This window comes from Triticum aestivum, chromosome 1B (assembly GCF_018294505.1).
Source record: "Triticum aestivum cultivar Chinese Spring chromosome 1B, IWGSC CS RefSeq v2.1, whole genome shotgun sequence".
NCBI classification, from domain to species: domain Eukaryota; kingdom Viridiplantae; phylum Streptophyta; class Magnoliopsida; order Poales; family Poaceae; genus Triticum; species Triticum aestivum.
This window is the reverse complement of record NC_057795.1, coordinates 677,497,609-677,516,997: the sequence shown is the minus strand read 5'-3', so window position 1 is coordinate 677,516,997 and position 19,389 is coordinate 677,497,609. Positions and strand designations below refer to the sequence as shown.

The 19,389-nt window shown below is 44.2% G+C and overlaps 1 protein-coding gene across 2 annotated transcripts; it reads right to left on the bottom strand.

Annotated features, from left to right (window-relative positions):
- Window positions 1-1,994: 1,994 nt before the first annotated feature.
- Window positions 1,995-6,990, bottom strand: LOC123148374 (dnaJ homolog subfamily C member 2). 2 transcript variants are annotated; one of them, XM_044567768.1, is made up of 3 exons: window positions 6,741-6,990; window positions 3,526-5,615; window positions 1,995-2,412 (listed from the first exon to the last, which is right to left on the bottom strand). In XM_044567768.1, exon 2 carries the CDS (start codon window positions 5,530-5,532, stop codon window positions 3,544-3,546), a length of 1,989 nt encoding a protein of 662 aa, XP_044423703.1. In that variant the 5' UTR covers window positions 5,533-5,615; window positions 6,741-6,990; the 3' UTR covers window positions 1,995-2,412; window positions 3,526-3,543. The 2 variants fall into 2 exon arrangements, with proteins under 2 accessions (XP_044423703.1, XP_044423710.1); XM_044567775.1 differs by having other exon boundaries at window positions 3,526-5,607; window positions 6,741-6,967.
- Between the last annotated feature and the right edge of the window lie 12,399 nt (window positions 6,991-19,389).

Below are 19,389 nucleotides of genomic sequence, written 5' to 3'. Positions count from 1 at the left end.
TTATGTGCACTTGGAAGTACTAGAGTAATCACACATTTTATTGATAAAAAACAATGTCAGATGAAGAAACAAATATATGACATAGGGAGCAGTTGTCCTCAAAACATTGTAGACAGGACACCAAATATATGACATAGTGGAGTAGTACTTTAAGCAGTGTCTATAATGACTCAACAGAAACTCACTTTGGATGTTGCACGCTTTAAATGTCAAAACTTTTGCACGGACGTCATTCTTTCAAATTGTCACTTGTTGCTCACACCACGAATCCATGTTTGTAACTTTTATTAATGTTTAAAAAAACCACAAAGTCAAAAAGATGAATTCCGAAAGATGTTCATGACTTCTATAGAATGATTACAATTTTATAAAAAGTTCATGAAATTTTAAAAATTGTGAAACTTAAAAATGTTTATGGATTTACAAATGTTCATGAATTTTTAAAAATTAGACGAGTAAAAAAATATTCAACATGCATTAATTTCTTTTCAACATATGTTAAAATATTCATGTCATTTTAACAATTGTGAAACTTAAAAATATTTATGGATTGAAAAATGTTAACAAAATTTTGAAAATTAGAAGAGTAAGGAAAAATGTTCAGCATGTATTTGAATTTTTTCAACATATGTTAAGAAAAATCAATGTGTATTTGAAAAAAGTTCAAAGTGTATTTAAAATATGTTCTTGTATAAGAAAGAACCCGGGTTTCTGAAAAAAAAACTTGGCTGGAAAATTCCCTCTGCATAAAAACCGGGATGGCAGTATCTATGGGCGATTGGCCCGTATCGCTTGCTACAGGCGATATATAAAAATTGTATATGTAATTCCTGCAGAATCATATGGTCAATTACATCCTGAGCACACAGAGCCCAATAAGCCCAGGTAAACGAAAATCCATTATACAACCAAGAAAAAACTCGTATGCGAAAAACGGCGCGACAAGGCGCACGTTAGCCGTTAGTGCGGTACAAAACCGTACGGACCCCGCAAATTAACCCCGGGAGAGTATTATAGAATCTCACATTATGTAAGACAATTTATTTATTTTTTGAAAATCCAAAATATGTTCAAACATTCTCAAAAAAATTATATGCACAAATCAATGTTTGATGCACAACCTCAAAAAGTTTCAGCTCCTAATTCAACCTACACTAATAGAAACAAAAAATATATAATTGGACGTGAATAATGTCAAAATACTATTCACGGTAAGATGCCACTATTCACATTCGAACTTGTCTTTTCTGAATCCCTAAATGTACATTGAGTTTTGAGCTGAATGTTTTCAGAGTTGTAGAGGTATGTTGTCAAATAATTTCAGAATTTTCGGAATGTCTTAATATGATTTTTTGTGGTTGATCGCAACTAATGTGCCTCTATTTTTCTTGATAGAGGCCATTTGTGGACGTATTGACAAATCCCAAAATGTGGGGACATCAGAGCCCATCGTCCACGGACGCAGTCAGCATCCACGCCTTGTGACATACCCCTTTTCCAAACTCACTCTCCTTGTCATTTTGGATGATTTTCCTTTGGAAGCAGAGAAGAGCAGCAATGGCCGCCTGGAGAAGGAAGGATGAGACGGTGGAAGCATACCTCTTTATCGGCGCCGGAGGCGACAGAGGTAAGGTCCCCAAGGGGTACCTCCAGCTGCCGCCCGTGGGCGAGGATGGGGAGGGTGGTGGTGCGCATCAGGGCGCTCAAGGAGGCGGCAGTCCTGGAGATGGCCGCAGAGCAGTTCGGGTACGGCCAGCCGGTCGTCCTCAGGATCCCCTCCAGGGTATGGTCACCGCCATGTGCAGCAAGAACAATGCCACATAACTCTGTTGATGGGAACAAGGAGACCGAGACTTGGTTGGCTCCTGAGCTGAACTCAACTGAACCTGAAACTTGACTGCACGCACGGTGCAGCAGACAAGAGCAAAACTATCTGTCTAGGTAGGGGGCACACAAGACCAAGTTGATGAGCTGAAGCAGCAAAGGCATCAAGAGAAACAAGATAGCGAAACCGATACTCAACTTGCACAATCTGTATATCACCAGATATCTTAACGACGACGACGACTAGCGTAACAAGAATAACGTCAGCATAGTAAATTCATAACCAATATAGCAGGCATCAGCTAGAAGTATACTGTATGCAGGGGGAACATCATCGCGATAAATCATAAGGTAGGTAGCCAGGTAATTTTCCATAACTCAAAATTTTGATCTAAGCATCTATCTTTCTCTCCCTCTCTCTCTCAATAGCTGCCTCGATCATCAGCGACTTCAGGGACTCGACTCGCTCCTGGCAACAAACCAGCTGGGTCTTGACGACGAAGCCTCGTCTCCACCATCCAGAAAGTCAGCAGCAAGCGAGCCCCGGGGTCTTCAAAAGGCAATCGACCAATCTTCTTCTTGTGTGGCCTGCAAACAGCACAGCAGGCAATATGGTTAGCAAGATAAATGGGTAAAAGGTGTATACAACCCATCTCGAGACCTAGAAGTAGGGTCAAAATGTTTGATGCTAAATAATGACCTACAAAGACATGAAAGGTTATGCCAATTTGCTTCTATGATAATTCTAACTCATGCTAGGATAACAATCAGGTTTGTGGCTAGTTACTTTGTGAACATGTGCTTGATAAATATGTTTCTGCGGGCAAAGAACATTAAAACGGTTGTGCTTTTCTAATTTCAAACGAAAATATGGTTCATGAATTTATTTTTTATCAGAACCAGAATACTACTCCCTCCGTTCCTAAATATTTGTCTTTATAGAGATTTCAACAAGTGACTACATACCAAGCAAAATGAGTGAATCTACACTCTAAAATATGTCTATATACATCCGTATGTGCTAGTCCATTTGAAATCTCTAAAAAAAAGACAAATATTTAGGAACGGAGGGACTAGTATATATATTAGAAACAAAGAGATGGCAGCTGCAGAACAAAGACCATCCTGATCAAGAAAACAGCAAGCCTGGTGATAATAAAAACATGGCATGCATCACCTGTAACGTTGACAGCCTCTAGTCTAAATACTGAAGGATAGAAATGACATCATATATAAGACACTCTGCCCAAGTTGCATTATCTACGCCACAAACTGACAAAAGCAACCTAAGCGCATGCCACTGGTTCCACAACGAAGATATAATCTGACAGGATTGTGGTAAAAATAACTACAGCACGCCATGGACATGGACTCATGCATAATGTTCATGATCAACATTGAATAACAGAACATCTACAGGAAATGTAAAAGACAACACTCAGGATCAGATACAGGACGACATGGGAACTGGGAGAAATGTAAATGCCATCAAAGGTCAAATGAACGTATCTACTCCCTCCGTCCGGAAATACTTGTCGCGGAAATGGGTATAAATGGATGCATCTAAAACTAAAATGCATCTAGAATTCTAGATACATCCATTCCTCCGACAAGTATTTCCGGACGGAGGGAATAGTATAGAATAAATAGAATAATGCTGTTCAAAGACTAGCTTCTCTTAGCTACTAATTGCAAAAGTACCTCAGTGGTGATCTGTTTCTACTCCGCCTTCTTGGTCCGGAAGTTCGACCTCATTGACGCAATCTTTTTCTTGCACTGCACCACTGTTTTACCAGGGACAGCAGCAGCTACTCGCTCCCATCTTTGGTTTGCATCCTTGGGAAACGCCTTCAAAGCTTGAACAACGGCCAGCACCTGGGCCTCTGACCAGGCATCTGGATCTGTTGCAGAAGGAGCTTCTTCCAGGACAGGATCAGCACCAGTTTTCTCCTTAGCTGCCTGACTGCTGCTGGCAGCAGGTTGTTCAGCCGCCTTGGATGGTTCAGTGCCAGTTCCCACAGTTGAACCACCAGCCGTCTCATCTCTTGTGGAAAGAGGCGATACAATAGATGGAGCTGCTTTGCGTTTCTCAAGGAACGAGTCAAAAGCTTTAGCAGAGTCTGGCTTCTGCAGAAGAATGGTTTTCGTGGCCTTCAAAATCTCGTCAGCAGATCTACCAGTACCAATAAACTCTGAAATAACCTCCCACCTCTTGTTAGTTCCCTTCGGATACTTATGTATAGCTTTCCTAAGCAATTCAACCTCTTCCTTTCCCCACTCTTTCTCTTTTTTCTCATAGTTGCCTAGTGTAATGACTTGTGGGGCTGTGGATTTTGGAGTGCCTTGTGGGACAGTGGATTTTGGAGTAGAATCCGCCACACCATTGGCATGAATTTTCTCTTCTTGTGAGGTATTCGAGGAGTTTTCTTCTTTGCTCAGTGCAGCTCTCAGCAACCTGGCCCTTTCAGCTGTATCCTTGTCCTCCATAATATCACAGAGTTTCTTCAACTGTTCAAAATCATGTGATGTGCATACTGTTTCAACATCCTCCTTTGACAGACTGAAGTGGGACTCACCAACTACCTGGCCCACAAGTGCGCGCAGGCGATTTTTCTCTTTGCGTAGCAACTTCTTCTCCTTTTCCTTCAACTTCTTTCGAATGTCAGCAGCTGCTGCGGCTATCTTCGCCTCCTCTTCTTTCCTCTTCCTTTCCTCTTCTGCAGCCCTTGCAGCTTCCTCCTCCTGCAGTTTCTTGGCCATGTATTTTGCCTCCTTTCTCCTCTGTTTCTCAGCCTTCTCCTGCTCCTTTCTCCTCTGGATCCTTGGGTCTTTCCTGTACGCATTGTCAACAAGATTACGTACTCGCGTATACTCTACCTTTTTGGCCTTCTCTTGTATCTTCGCATTCTGCCTCTCCATCCATCTCTTGTGTTCACGAGACTCAGCTTGCTCCAAGTCATACTCATCTTCATGTGGAAATTCCCTCCAACTCTTGAAGTTATACCAGAAATTGTAGAACTGGTCAACATCCACTACAGGAGTAGCATCATCTCCCAAAGAAGGAATCGGCTGGGTAACAGACCATCGGCCATTCCTCATGAAGGCTGGTCCGAAGACCTTAAAGAAGTCTTGCGGTGCACAGTCAGTTGGGATATCATCATCAAACTCATCAGTTGAGTCAAAAATCCTTCTCTTGGTAGGATCCATGAGGACCTCGTAAGCTTCCTGTATGGCCTTGAAATGGCTCTCTATCTCATCCTTCTTTGCTTGCTTTGCTGCCTCTGTTGTCTCATGGAGAAGAAGAGCAGCCTGCTTGTCTGGATGATGTTTAAGAGCCATGTCACGGTAACTCTTCCGAATCTGATCTTCGGTGGCCAAGAACCGCAAGTTGCCCAATCCAAGCAATGCATAGTGATCTTGCTGTTGACTTCCAGAACCAGACTTCTTCTTTCCTTTGCTGCTGAAGTTATCTGAACCAGCAGAAAAATCTTGGCTCTTGTCATCTGATGACACACTGCGATCATCAGTTTCAGTGTCTTCTTTCTCATCAAGACCACGGAGCTTCAGTGCGACCGCATGGAAAGAATGACCAGCAGGTTCATACTTGGAAGCTTTTACAGGCAGGCAATTAGATGACACATACAAAGGCACGCCATCTACTATCTCCGGAGAGTAAGTGATCAGAAGACAAGTCCTCTTAGAACCCATTGAACAGTGTAGTCAGGTTACAAACAGAAACTCCTCAATCCAGATGCAAACAACTGAGCCTCAGTATTATACAACCTGCACTCCTGCAGAAAATCATGAAACTATTAGATAATTAAATAGCACTTATATACTAAAAAAGGGAGACAGCGAATATGAGCAATTAAAGTATAAAGTGGAGAATTGTATCCATGTGAATTTAAAGAGCAAGGCACTTGACAACCAACGCATATACAGCAGCAGTAGTATTTGGTACTCCCAATCTTTATGGTTTATTGTGCACATCTCTAAAAATAATTTAATCAAGGCAACAAGAAACCAAAAAAAAGGATAAAAACTGGCCAATGCACGTGCTAGTTCCACCTCCCCTTCTTGATTCTCCCATCTGGAAGGACTTAATTCTCTAGCGCATGCGCCCAAATTCCTCGGGAACTGCCCATTTAATGCAATGTCACGCGTTAGCAACTCAAAGGAAACTACCCCCGCAAATGCGAAACTCAACCACTCCCACGTCATCGCTGAAACAGCTGGGAGATCTGAATGTGTTGTCGTATCTGGAAGGCCTCCGGCGCGCTTTATTTCCTCCATCGGCAACGGCTGGCATGCAGCATACTCATAGCGCCGCACTTCCCAATTAACGCGGCGCAAGAAACAGGGGGAAGGGCGGCGCGTGGGGTTGGAGAATTAATTAAACATCTACCACATGCCTTATACAAGATGGAAAAAGTGATTTTTCAGCTGTGGCTACACCGGAAGCAGCCAGTTTTGGGCCGTCTGTGGTGGCAAAGCTACTGCTTTGTTAGGCAGCAGCGGATATGGCCAAGAATATGCGTTTGGCAAACTTGCTGCCAAAGAGCAAGACGCCCTCCTGCACTATTGGGGTTTTCCTTGTCCCATCTTCCCATATGCCACACAGAAATTCTAGGACAACCGAGCTAAATACTTACTGATCCATATAAGCACGGATCGACGGCAGGCGAGCATCATCAATCAAGGGAGTAACACGCAGATTAGACAACTATAGAGGAGACGCGGACAGCATCAATGGAGTAACACCACCGAGCTCAGACAACTAGGAGACGCAAGTAGTAGCGAACTCTAAAGCAATCGAGCGTATCTCCCTCGGCCGGGAGCGGATCTAGACCGTGCGCGCCGAGAAACCGCGGAGCCTCGAGCAACCAATCGGTGGACGGACGGGAACAAGCTCATACCTCAAAAACCCGGGACGGCGGCGGACGGGGCGGAGACGGGGGAGCACGATCGATTCGCCGCGACGAGGAGAGGGGGCGGACGGAGACGACGGCCGCGCCGCGCGTGGAGGAGGAGGGGTGAGGGGGGCTGGATGGCGGTAAGGTAGGGCGCGGCTGCGGCGGCGGCGGCGGAGCAGGGGAGGGGGGAGGAGGAGAGATTTAGTAGAGCTGGGCTGGGGTTGGGGGTGGGGTAATAGGGTTCGCGTCCCGCGTCCGTCTCTCCTCTCTTTCTTCTGGTGGCGGCGCCCCCACGCTATCGACCGACCCGTGTGGGTCTTGGGGACCTCGCTGCCTGGGCCTCCACAACAGCTGGGCTCCGCTGGGCCTTGCAAGGTCAATTCCTCCTACTCGTCGTAGGCAGCCTGATTTTTTTTTGTCTCCAAAAAGAATTAGACTCGAGAAAAACCTAATTTCTATGTGCCTAAAAAAAACTAAATTCTATTTTTTTGCCTGAAAAAAGAACCTTGAGTTCTGTGTCCATCTCATTACCAATAGCTTTCCTTACAGCGTGTTTGGCGAGCTTAATTATTTATATTTTTTGAAGAAGAGACACCCAGGAAACATCATGTATCTGGTTTATCGAAGAAAACAACAAGCGGTGCAATCGAAGAACAGCAAAGACACAAAAATGACATGTGAAAAATAAAATTACATCACAAACCATAATGATTGCATTCTTCCTTTGCGCTAGTGTAGGAATGATAATTTAACGTGTACAGAACATACCCTTCTTTCTTCTAAGATCGGCTCCTCACGTAACATTTACGTTAAGCCACATCACCCATCACACCAAAAGAATGATTGCTTGATTATGTCGACCTAATGCAACATCAGCATTAAGCCGCATGATACTAAAAGGAATGATCATTTGATTATATTGAGATTAAATCAAGCCTTGTGGATCTTGATTGCTAGGCCTACGAACAGTCATGTCGTTTGGTTACAAGACACATCACTTGGTGAAACAATGCCTGTGTGTAGAAGACACGTTCTTTGGTAATAAGATGTCTCTTCATGGAAAGAAACGCTTCTTGGTAAAATGATGTGTCTTCATGGAAACGCGTGTTAGAACAAAATGGAAAAAAGCACGGTGATTTTTGGATTAACATGCTCAAAGATCCGGTTTGTAACTTCCCAAAAGTTGCACTGCTTTAATTGGGCCAGACTAACGTACCAAACTTTAACATTTTAATTTGTTTGTACACTTCAACAACATTTGAACTTGGCAACTCTATGCTTAAAAAAAATACAAACTCTATATAAAAATATGTCAAAGTACACTCACTAAAAACATCCAATAATATTCACAGCAAAGTGCGGGCTTTACACTAGTAATTTATTACTCCCTCTGTCACGAAATATAGTATTATATCTTTTTATAAGTCAAATTTTGTACATTTTGACCAAGTTTATAGAAAACTAGATGATACCTTGTGCGTTGCTGTAGGAATCATTTGCAATATTTTTTGATGAGATATGATTGTGCGGAGTATAAATTTTTAGGTTAATAGCATGTGGCCAAAATTTAAAATACATACAATTTATTATATCTAAGTATGTATAGTTGTAAAGTATTTATTAAAATAGAAGTAGAATAGTATAATGAAAAACATTTTCCCATGCATGGTTGCATTTTGAGGTGGACCTTATCCCATACATAATTGTATGATGATGTGGCATGCTTGCATGTTGAGATAAACAAATTAGTGCGGGTGGCTCTCTTAGGTATATAGTATTTTGCTGCCATCTAAAATACCAAATAAATATCATTAGATTCATCGTAAAAATATTTCATATGGTATATATTTGGTATTGTAGATATGGGTAATATTTCTTTAAAAACATGGTCGAGGTTTGTGGAGATTGACTTCCACAAAAGTCAATGGCCACTATGTTTTGGGATGGAGGGAGTACTTAGTTGGGGGCGGGGGGGAGGGGGGTGCAAAGGACCTAAGGAGGCAAGAGTCAATTCCCATGTGTCTCTTTTCTGGTTCCCCTTGTTAATGCACGCGGGGTGGAATTCTCTCCCAAATTCATAATTCTCACCACAAATCAAACCTCGGGTTAGGACTAATAATCAACTTCCCAAAATCAACCTAACAATCTGCCACCTGGTGTCAAAAGCCAGGTTGAGATCCTCTAATGTAGCAGCTACTACGTCGGAGGGACGTCGACGCATAGTGTACGCACATGCCGTATCTGAGGGCTTGGAGCTGAAAACGAGGAAATGGAGGAGCCATGCTTAAAGTCATGTGGCACATAGACAGAAGCCCCAACTGCCCAAAGAAGAAAAAAGGAACTTCAATCATTGTTCGCTCGCTGTCTCCATTTACTCACGCTTGACGCCGATCGTGAAACCGAGCTCCACCGAGGGATGGGGAGTGGCTACCCTGCTATGTCCACACCACCGTAATAGGGATGGCAGTTGTTGATGTCATTCATGCACCATGTCATTGAGGGATGGGGCATGGCTACCCTGCTATGTTCGCATCACCGTAATAGGGATGGCAGCTGTTGATGTCATAGATGCATCATATCGTTGAGGTCGTGCCGCCACGGCAAGCGTCAATCGAGTGCAACTTCACTGAGCATGCACCATAGCAAGAGAACGATCAACCGTTGCCATGGCTGCACCTAGCTACTCATACCAGGCAGGTTGAATAGTTGAGGTTGAAGCCTGAAGAAGTACATATGAACTAAACTCATGTATTGAGAGTGGATTAACTGATTTGCTAAATTTGATTAAAAATGAGTTGGGTAAAACATATTGAAATGTTGTTGCCGTTGTCACTAGATGTTATGATTAATTGGTCATTAATAGATATTGTTAAGCATTTTAATATGCAACACCCTCTGGTTTGGCTGAGCCACTAGGGCTATTTTTATGTTGGTATGCTATTTTTGTGAGCTATTTTTATATGTTTATTAATTTAATAATCTATAGAGTACTGATGTAAACTATGGTTATTGTAGATGTCTTGTTTCCAGGCAATTTAAATCCTAAAATTATTGAAGGCCTACTTGCCAACTATCTCCGTCATGTTTACTAGTCCCTTCGTATTTGGGGTCATATTTTGACTATGATTTTAACTAATAAAATAAATGTTGTACATAACGAAAATAATGCCATTCGAAACTACATTCAAATACAAAGCCAATAATATAATTCTAGGTGAGATGCAGTAACATTTTATTAGTCAAATGTAGTCAAATTTTGATCAAAAAATACGATGGGGACTAATAAACCCACACGAAGGTGGTAATCTAGTACTCCGTGACATAATAAAAAAATATGATGGGAACTAATAAACCCAGAAAGGGTAGTATTGAGTTGTCTTGTTTCCAAACAAAAAATCCACTTGTCTATGTAGTTTTGAAGAAACTTCACTCCGTGACATAAGAGAAAAAAAAGAGAACTGATACATCTAATGTCAGTGGCCATCCTCTCTCTTTCGTGGTGCAATGTCAGTGAAGTTGCACTCGATCGACGCGATCAACGACGTGGTTGCAACCATGGAAGTGGCCACCGCCTTCCATGTCGTGATGGTGGAGGTGTGGCATAGGCAAACTCCCTCCCGCAAAGGTACATGCATGGCAGGGCAGCCTCCCTCCTTCGGCGGAGCTCGGTTTCACAGCCGACATCAAGCGTGAGAAAATGGCGATAACAAGTGAACGACGATTGAAGTTTCTTTTTCTTCCTTACACGGTTGGGCTTCTGTCTATGGGTCGGACGTCTTTAAGAACCGATGTTATGGTTCCTTCTGTCAGTCAAATGCCGCAAGAGCGGGGAGCTATGTCTCGCTCGTTGCGAGGCAGAGCTCCGTCTCTCCTCTGGCAAGAGCGCCACTAGGCCGGCCCATTACTGTAGCTGCATCACAAGATTTTTTTCCTATGTTTTTTTTTCTTTGGGTTTTTTCCTCTATTTTTTCAATTTTCTGTTGGTTTTTGGTTTGTTTCTCGGTTTTCACGTGTTTTCTTTAGGTATTGTTCAACACATGTCTACAATTTTCGTACACATTACACATTTTGTATACATCGGGAATATATTTTTAAAACACATTTTTAACATTTTTGAAATATATGTTTTGATGACTATTTTTTAACGTGCATTTCTGTATACATATAAAATACTTTTTATACATGTTTAACATTTTTTCAAATATATATTTTGACATATATTTTTTTCATAGACATTATTCATTTTTGGTATACATGTGTACAAAAATTATAGTTTTTGCATATAGGTGCATCTAGGTAGTTTTTGCATTCGTGACCCAATATGTCAGGGAGTGGATCGATGGTGGGCCGTGGTTGGGCCTATTCGCACATGAATGTGGCTATCCTACACTGATTGCTAGACACATATTTAAATTCGTGAACATTTATTTAATTTGTGAATATTTTTAAACTTCGTGAGCAATTATGAAAATCAGAGGACTTATTTTGAAACCATTTTCTAAATTCAATCTTTTTTTGGATTTCACGGATATTTTCTAAGTTTGGGAATATTTTATAATTCCAAACATTTACCAAATTTAAGAATGTTTTTAAAATTCACAAACAATATTTAATTTCCCAAGATTTTCTTTAATCTGTAAATATTTATAAATTTATGAACATTTTTAGTTTGTACTTTTTTTGAAAATTTGCAAACATTTTTTTATTGAAATATTTTATATATTCTCTCTACTTTTTTCACCTTCCGTTTATCTTTGTTTTTTTCCTTCACTTCACGAATGGATCGAGGGCCAATAGTGCGACTGGCCAGTCAACCGAAATGAGTGTACTGGGGCGCGCATGTCGGGTTGTCCTTCAACGCGTTGTATGCTGAATAGGACCCATAGAGTGGGTTGTTTTGTTGCCCGAGGAGGGCGGGCTGGTTTCCTGCATCGTGCGTTTGTGAGGGGTACCACCAACTTGCTGGTTCTAGGCTGACCGGTCTGGTCACCACTTTCTTCGTCTTCCCTGTCGGGCTCCTCGAGCAGTGGATTTACGGTGGAAGACCAAAATTGTTGGGGGAGAGCTAGAATGAAAAATGAGACAATGGAAATCCAAGCCAAGAGGAGTATCTATTGGAGAGCGTTTGTAGTTAGGCCTTGTGTCACTATATCAAACTTCAAGGTTGGAAGCCGACTAGGTTAGGCAATTGGTGTCCTTTTGGGAGGAAAGTCAATGCAAGGTGAGTGATTCTTTGAGGCAGAAGCACGAGTGAATTGGGTTGTGTGTGTGTGTGTGTTGGGGGGGGGGGGGGGGGCAATCGTACATGAACCTAGGACCATGCCTACACGTATCAACAAAAGTAAGGGAGTTAGAGAATGGGAGGTCTATTTTGGTGTATATGTTCTGATGGTCAATTGTATTTATATATGAAAACAGGTGATACACCCGAACAAAAACAACTAGCAATAGAACACCAAACTGAACACCATAAACCTAATAAATCTGGAATATCAATCTATGTTCAGTTCGGTTATTCGATTTTCGATGTAAAAGTGCCCTCCTCTAACCATAACCTCCATTTACTTAAAAAGGAGTAGGGTTCCTTTTCATATCGGTAGAACACTTTGTCAACCGTTTCTTCCCTTCTCACCACTTCCCTCCACCGATTTTTTTGTTCATCCGTTTTTGTGTCCCACGCGCTCTTTGTCCGCACCTTCCCCGTATGCTAATCAATCACCTTAATTTACCTTAACCAATTTCACCTTAATTTACTTTTAAAATATCTCATCAAACTATAATGTAAATCACTGGCAGGATTTCATAAATATTTATTTACACAATCGCATTAATATATAGACAGATAAATCATGAGCCAAGTAGTAGAATATTTATATCACGTTGCAGGCAATTTCTGGTAGCCCCCAAAAAAGACTTAACTCAAGGCCAAGGAACGGCGTGGCCAAACATGTGTCACCCTGTAGCCCCCGGCATGAATCTCATATTTGTTGCGGAACGTTGCAGAAAATTAAAAATTTTCCTACGGTTTCACCAAGATCCATCTATGAGTTCATCTAAGCAACGAGTCAAGGGAGAGAGTTTGCATCTACATACCACTTGTAGATCACGAGCGGAAGTTTGCCAAGGGGATGGTGATGATGGAGTCGTACTCGAACGTGATTCGGATCACCGATGTCCTAGTGCTGAACGGACAGCACCTTCGCGTTCAACACACGTACGGGACGGGAGACGTCTCCTCCGTCTTGATCCAGCAAGGAGGAAGGAGAGGTTGAGGAAGGCAGCCCCAACGGCAGCACGACGGCGTGGTGCAGTTGGTGCGGCAGTATTCCGACAGGGCTTCGCCAAGCACGTACGGAGGAGGAGAGGTGTTGGGAAGGGGAGGGGCTGCGCCTTGACTTGTGGTCTTGCAGCCCTCCCCTCACCCCTCTATATATAGGGGAAGGGGCAAGGGGGGCCGGCCCTCTAGGGGAAACCCTAGGGGGGGCGGCGGCCAAGGGGTGGGGGGCTTGCCCCCCAAGCAAGGGGGGTCCGCCCCCTTTAGGGTTTCCCCCCCAACCCTAGGCGCATGGGCCCAAGGGGGGGGGGCGCCAAGCCCACTAGGGGCTGGCTGCTATCCCCACGCAGCCCAAGTGGCCCCCCCGGGAGGGGCGGTCCCTCCCGGTGGACCCCCGGAACCTTTCCGGTGGTCCCGGTACAATACCGGTATGACCCCGAAACTTTCCGGTGCCCGTTTAACAACTTCCCATATATAAAACTTTACCTCCGGACCATTCCGGAACTCCTCGTGACGTCCGGGATCTCATTCGGGACTCCAAACAACATTCGGTAATCACATACTTGTCTTCCTGATAACCCTAGCGTCACCGAACCTTAAGTGTGTAGACCCTACGGGTTCGGGAGACATGCAGACATGACCGAGACTCTCCGGTCAATAACCAACAGCGGGATCTGGATACCCATGTTGGCTCCCACATGCTCCTCGATGAAGTCATCGGATGAACCACGATGTCGAGGATTCGATCAAACCCCGTATTCAATTCCCTTTGTCAATCGGTACGTTACTTGCCCGGGACTCGATCGTCGGTATCCCAATACCTTGTTCAGTCTCGTTACCGGCAAGTCACTTTACTCGTACCATAATGCATGATCCCGTGGCCAATACCTTGGTCACCTTGAGCTCATTATGATGATGCATTACCGAGTGGGCCCAGAGATACCTCTCCGTCATACGGAGTGACAAATCCCAGTCTCGATCCGTGTCAACCCAATAGACACTTTTGGAGATACCTGTAGTGCACCTTTATAGTCACCCAGTTACGTTGTGACGTTTGATACACCCAAAGCATTCCTACGGTATCCAGGAGTTACACGATCTCATGGTCGAAGGAAGAGATACTTGACATTGGAAAAGCTCTAGCAAACGAACTAACCGACCTTTGTGCTATGCTTAGGATTGGGTCTTGTCCATCACATCATTCTCCTAATGATGTGATCCCGTTATCAACGACATCCAATGTCCATAGCCAGGAAACCATGACTATCTGTTGATCACAACGAGCTAGTCAACTAGAGGCTTACTAGGGACATATTGTGGTCTATGTATTCACACGTGTATTACGATTTCCGGATAATACAGTTATAGCATGAATAAAAGACTATTATCATGAACAAAGAAATATAATAATAACACTTTTATTATTGCCTCTAGGGCATATTTCCAACAATATTTAGTTTCGATGATTATTACCAATGACTTAGAAATAATAGTTGTTTTTAGAAAAACTTTCGATCTATCTGTTAACTGTCATGATAGTAAAGAACTCAAGAAGCAATAGAAATTACATTCAGATCTGTTGAGTAAAAAAACACGTCAATGCCAATAACACCATGAGCATCATTTTAAGCCACACCTCAAAGCATTCACCTGACACCCAATGCATGCCACATGACACATGTATTCTTTCGGTAGGAATCAATTCATCTTCAATCATGTCAGTACAATGACCATAAAAATAATAAAAATATATCTAGATCCGTAGATCACCTAGCGATGACTACAAGCACTGGAGCGAGCCGAAGGCGCGCCAACATCATTGCCTTTCCCTCGCCGGAGTCGGGCAAAACTTGTTGTAGTAGACAATCGAAAAGTCATCGTGCTAAGACCCCATAGGACTAGCGCACCAGAACAACAACCGCCGCCGACGAAGAGTAGCGGAGATCGAAATGATCCAACCTGAAGACACAGAAATGTGGACGAACAACAACCAGATCCGATCAAATCCACCAAAAACAGATCCGCCAGAGACACACCTCCACCCACCCACCGACAATGCTAGGCACACCACGGCGGGGGGGAGGGGGGGGGCTAGGCGGGGAGAACTTTATTCTATCCCAAGGGAGCCGTCGTCGTCTCGTTTTCCTGAGCAGGACACAAACTCTAAGAAAAATCGAAGACAGATCTAAAAACGGAGCCCTCCCGTCGGCAAGGGCTGAGATCCACAGTGCATCCATGGCCCTAAGGCCACTGGCGGCGAGACGGACCGGCGGCGACGGTGGCAGGAGGTAGAGGAACCCTAAGTTTTCTTTAGCTGGGGCGGTTGCGTTTTCTTCTATGCATTACTTGCCCAATTTTTTTCCAATGGCTGGCATGGGCCTTCCACCTCTAGCCCTTCCTCCTCGAGATCACGTTATCCGCCCGCTAGCCCATCTGCCTGCTCCCAGGCCCTACTGCCGGTGGACGCTGCCACACGCCACCCCGTCGTGTCCGAGCTGCCACATTCGCCATGTTTGTCACCACCCCCAGTGTCCCTCTAAACCCCACCAATATTCCATCATCGGTGAGCTGACCGCAACCCATCACACCCGACCCCCTCAATCTCCGATTTCCCTCCACTAGCGACGCAGCTACCGTGTCGGCTTCGGGTCGCTCCTGGTTCGTCCTCGCCAGCGGCCCCATGGCTAGTTGAAGAAATCGGATAAATTCTTGGGAAAGAAAAGAAGAAATCGGATAAAAAGAAGGTCTTCGGGCAACCGAATAGCAACTGCCGAAAAGAAAATACACGTCAACGGCAGAAGCTCCGGCATCATTTCAAGCCACACGACAAGCACCCACCGCGTTCGCAGCCAATGTAAAATTAACACGTCCACGAGGGATCATCACTCCACACGATCCTCCCACGAAGTTGCCTACCCCGTGACTTTTAACCTCTTGACCATCTCAGTTTTGAATCGGCCGGCACATCCAGTCAGGTCAATCTGCCGGCCGCTCCGCTCAACCCATATCCAAACACTAAAAAATGCGCAAAACCGCGTCGCGCTCGAGCATAAAGGACTCCATGCGTAGTGTAGTGGCGTTACCATCCAAACGCAAGAAGCAGAAGAGGAGCCCTGAAACCCCGGAGCCCACCGGCGACCTGAAGATCGATCGATCGCCACCGATGGCCGGCGGGAGGAAGCGGGACTGGATACGAAAGAAGATGACGGCGGCGGCCGGTGGCGGGTCGCTGCTGCGCGTGCGCGCGCTGTCCACGGCGCTGCGGCAGCAGAGGGGACGGCTATTAAAGCTATTAAAGCTAAAGACCCTATAGATATTCTCAATATCAAGCTTAAAAGATTTAAAAACTTCTTTAAAGGGTGGGGATCCCACAAATATGGTCATGCTAAAAAAAGAAAGGAAGAGCTCAGGCTGGAACTAGCTGTTCTGGAAGAGCTGGAAGAAGAAGGCCCTCTGCTACCTGAGATGTATAACAGAAAAGTTGACATTATTTCGAGCTGCATGAGATTTTGGTGAATGAGGAAATCTTCTGGCTCCAACGGTCCCATGAGCGCTGGCTGCTCAAAGGGGACCTTAACACTGATTACTTTCACAAGATAACCAATGGACGAAAAAGGAAAAACACTATTCACACGTTGAAATGTGGAGATGTGGAGATTGAGGGCACTGATAACCTAATCTCACATGCCACGGAGTTCTATAAGAATTTGTTCGGTCCAGCACCTGGTAACATATTTCACATGGACCCTAGTTCATGGGATGACTCGGAAAAACTTACGCGAGAAGACAATGAAGATCTGACTAGGGAGTTTTCTATGGAGGAGGTGAAGGATGCTCTGTTTGCAATGGATACCAATAGAGCACCCGGCCCTGATAATATCCCTGCAGAGTTCTACCAACATTGTTGGGATATTGTCGAAGATGACATTATGAGGATTTTTAGGCACTTCCATGATGGGACGCTTGATGTGCAGCGTCTCAACTACGGAGTGATCACTCTCCTTCCTAAGGTGTCGGGCGCCGAGTGCATTCAACAATTCCGACCCATTTGCCTTCTCAGATGTCCGTATAAACTGATTACTAAGACAATGGATCGGAGAGTTGAGAAGTACGCTGATAAGCTGATTAGCCTTTCGCAGAATGCATTTGTGAAGGGTAGGAATATTGTGGATGGAATCATGACTCTTCATGAGCTCCTGAACTACACTCATGTTAAGAAAAGAACTGGGGTGGTACTGAAATTGGACTTTGAGAAGGCATACGATAAAGTCAACTCGGAGTTCCTTTTGGAATGCCATAAGTTGAGAGGCTTCGATGAAACTTGGTGTGGGTGGGTGAGACAGATCCTGTACAACGGTACAGTTAGCATTAAGCTGAATAACTCTGTAGGCCCGTACTTTCAGAGTGCGAAGGGGGTGCGTCAGGGGGACCCGCACTCCCCTTTCCAGTTCAATTTGGCTGCAGACTGCTTAAATAAAATGATTAATAAAGCTCAACAAAATGGCCTGCTGACTGGTTTAGCTGCTGATCTCATCCCAAATGGGGTGGCCGTTCTGCAGTATGCAGACGACACGATCATTTTCCTGGACATGGAGAAAGCGATGAATCTTAAAATCCTGTTATACATGTTTGAGCTGATGTCAGGGTCGAAAGTGAATTTTCAGAAAAGTGAAATCCTGACCATTGGGGGAGATGTTGAGATCGATAGGGGGTATGCTGAGCTATTCAAATGTGAGATTGGGCACTTTCCAATCAAATCCCTGGGAATGCCAGTGAGTTTTTCCTCTTTGAAAGACTCGGTGTGGGAATTTATTGTTGATAAATATTTGAAAAAATTTGGGACTTGGATTGGGAATGCTGCCTCTATAGGGGTCAGGCTTACCCTGCTTACCTCGGTGCTATCACAACTATTTCTGTACCACATGTCAATGTGGCTCATGAGCAAGACTTTCGTATAAAAATTGGATAAGCACCGAAGAAAGTTCTTCTGGCAAGGCTGCAATAAGAATAATCGTTATTACCTGGTAAAATGGAAAAGGGGTATGTAGATCGAGAAAAAAAGGGGGGCCTGGGGGTCAAAGATCTCAGGAAATAGAATATAAGTCTTATGGTGAAGTGGTGGTGGAAACTCGAAACCCAGAAGGGGGTGTGGCAAGATCTGGTAAAAGCTAGATATTTGTCTAACAAGTCTGTTGCTACAGTGACTTCTAGATATTCTGATTCGCCTTGTTGGAAAGCCCTCCTGAAAATAAAAGACCTATATATGGTGGGGAGGCGAATCACTTTGGGGGCTGGCGATCTGGCCAGGGTGTGGAAAGATTCCTTGAATGGTCTTCCACCACTCGAATTATCCTTCCCGCGGCTGTTTGCAATTTGCACAGACCAAGATTGCACAATGGGAAATTTCTGTGGTGTTGTACCCTCTTCGTTCTTGAGATGTCGCCTTGACCCTGATCTGAGAGAACAGTGGGAAAAAATGCGTGCGCTAGTTGTGGGAATAAACCTATGCTAATAGAGACTCGGTTTATTGGGGGCTCAATAAGAATGCCAAGTATACTACTAAATCTATGTATAAATGGCTGGAGAAACCAATTAGTGGCTGCAACTATAGATGGATCTGGGGAGCTAAACTTCCTCTTAAGATCCAGGTATTCTTATGGCAAATGGGCCAAGATGCAGTTCTCACCAGAATCGGTGATGAAAAGAAAAAATGGCCAGGAAACCCTGTGTGTTCCTTTTGTGGTCAGCTGGAAATGGGCTCGCATTTGTTCTTATCCTGCCCTGTGGCACGAGTTGCCTGGAGATCTATTGGTGTGGTCCTGGGGACTGACCTGTGTCCTAATAATGCTTGGCAATATTATGTGTGGTGCAATATGTTTTTGCCAAATGGAACTAAGTTCTTCACAGTTGGCCTGACTGCTGTGACCTGGGCCATTTGGCTGGTTCGTAATAGAGCTACCTTTGAGAAGAAGTTGATTAAATCTCCTTTTGAGTTTGTGTTTTCGGCATGTTCTTTTCTCTTGTATTGGCCAGGACTTCAGAACAAGGAAGACGCGGAGGAGTTACGCCAAGGTGCAGAGATGATTCGCTCAAGCACGACCAGGCTGATGGCGATGTGTGAGAAGACCAGGCGTGCGATGGATGATGATGGAGAGGTGTTGACTTGGTGATGAGCTTGGCTACTCTACTTCACAGTTGGCTTGTTGGTCGTTATTTGACTTTTTGAGCCCTTTTGTTCTCGTGTTTAGCTGGTGATCTTGGATTTGTAAACTATATGGTGTTGTCAGGTTTTCGCCCGATAGTGCTCGTTTCGATGACGGGCGGGCACGGTGGGTTTCCTGTCAGTGCTTTGAACTTGCTACCTCCTTTCCCTCTCCC

What these genes read in the sequence shown, in the direction of transcription:
- LOC123148374 (XM_044567768.1), bottom strand. Translation starts at nt 5,532, where the DNA reads ATGGGTTCTAAGAGGACTTGTCTTCTGATCACTTACTCTCCGGAGATA.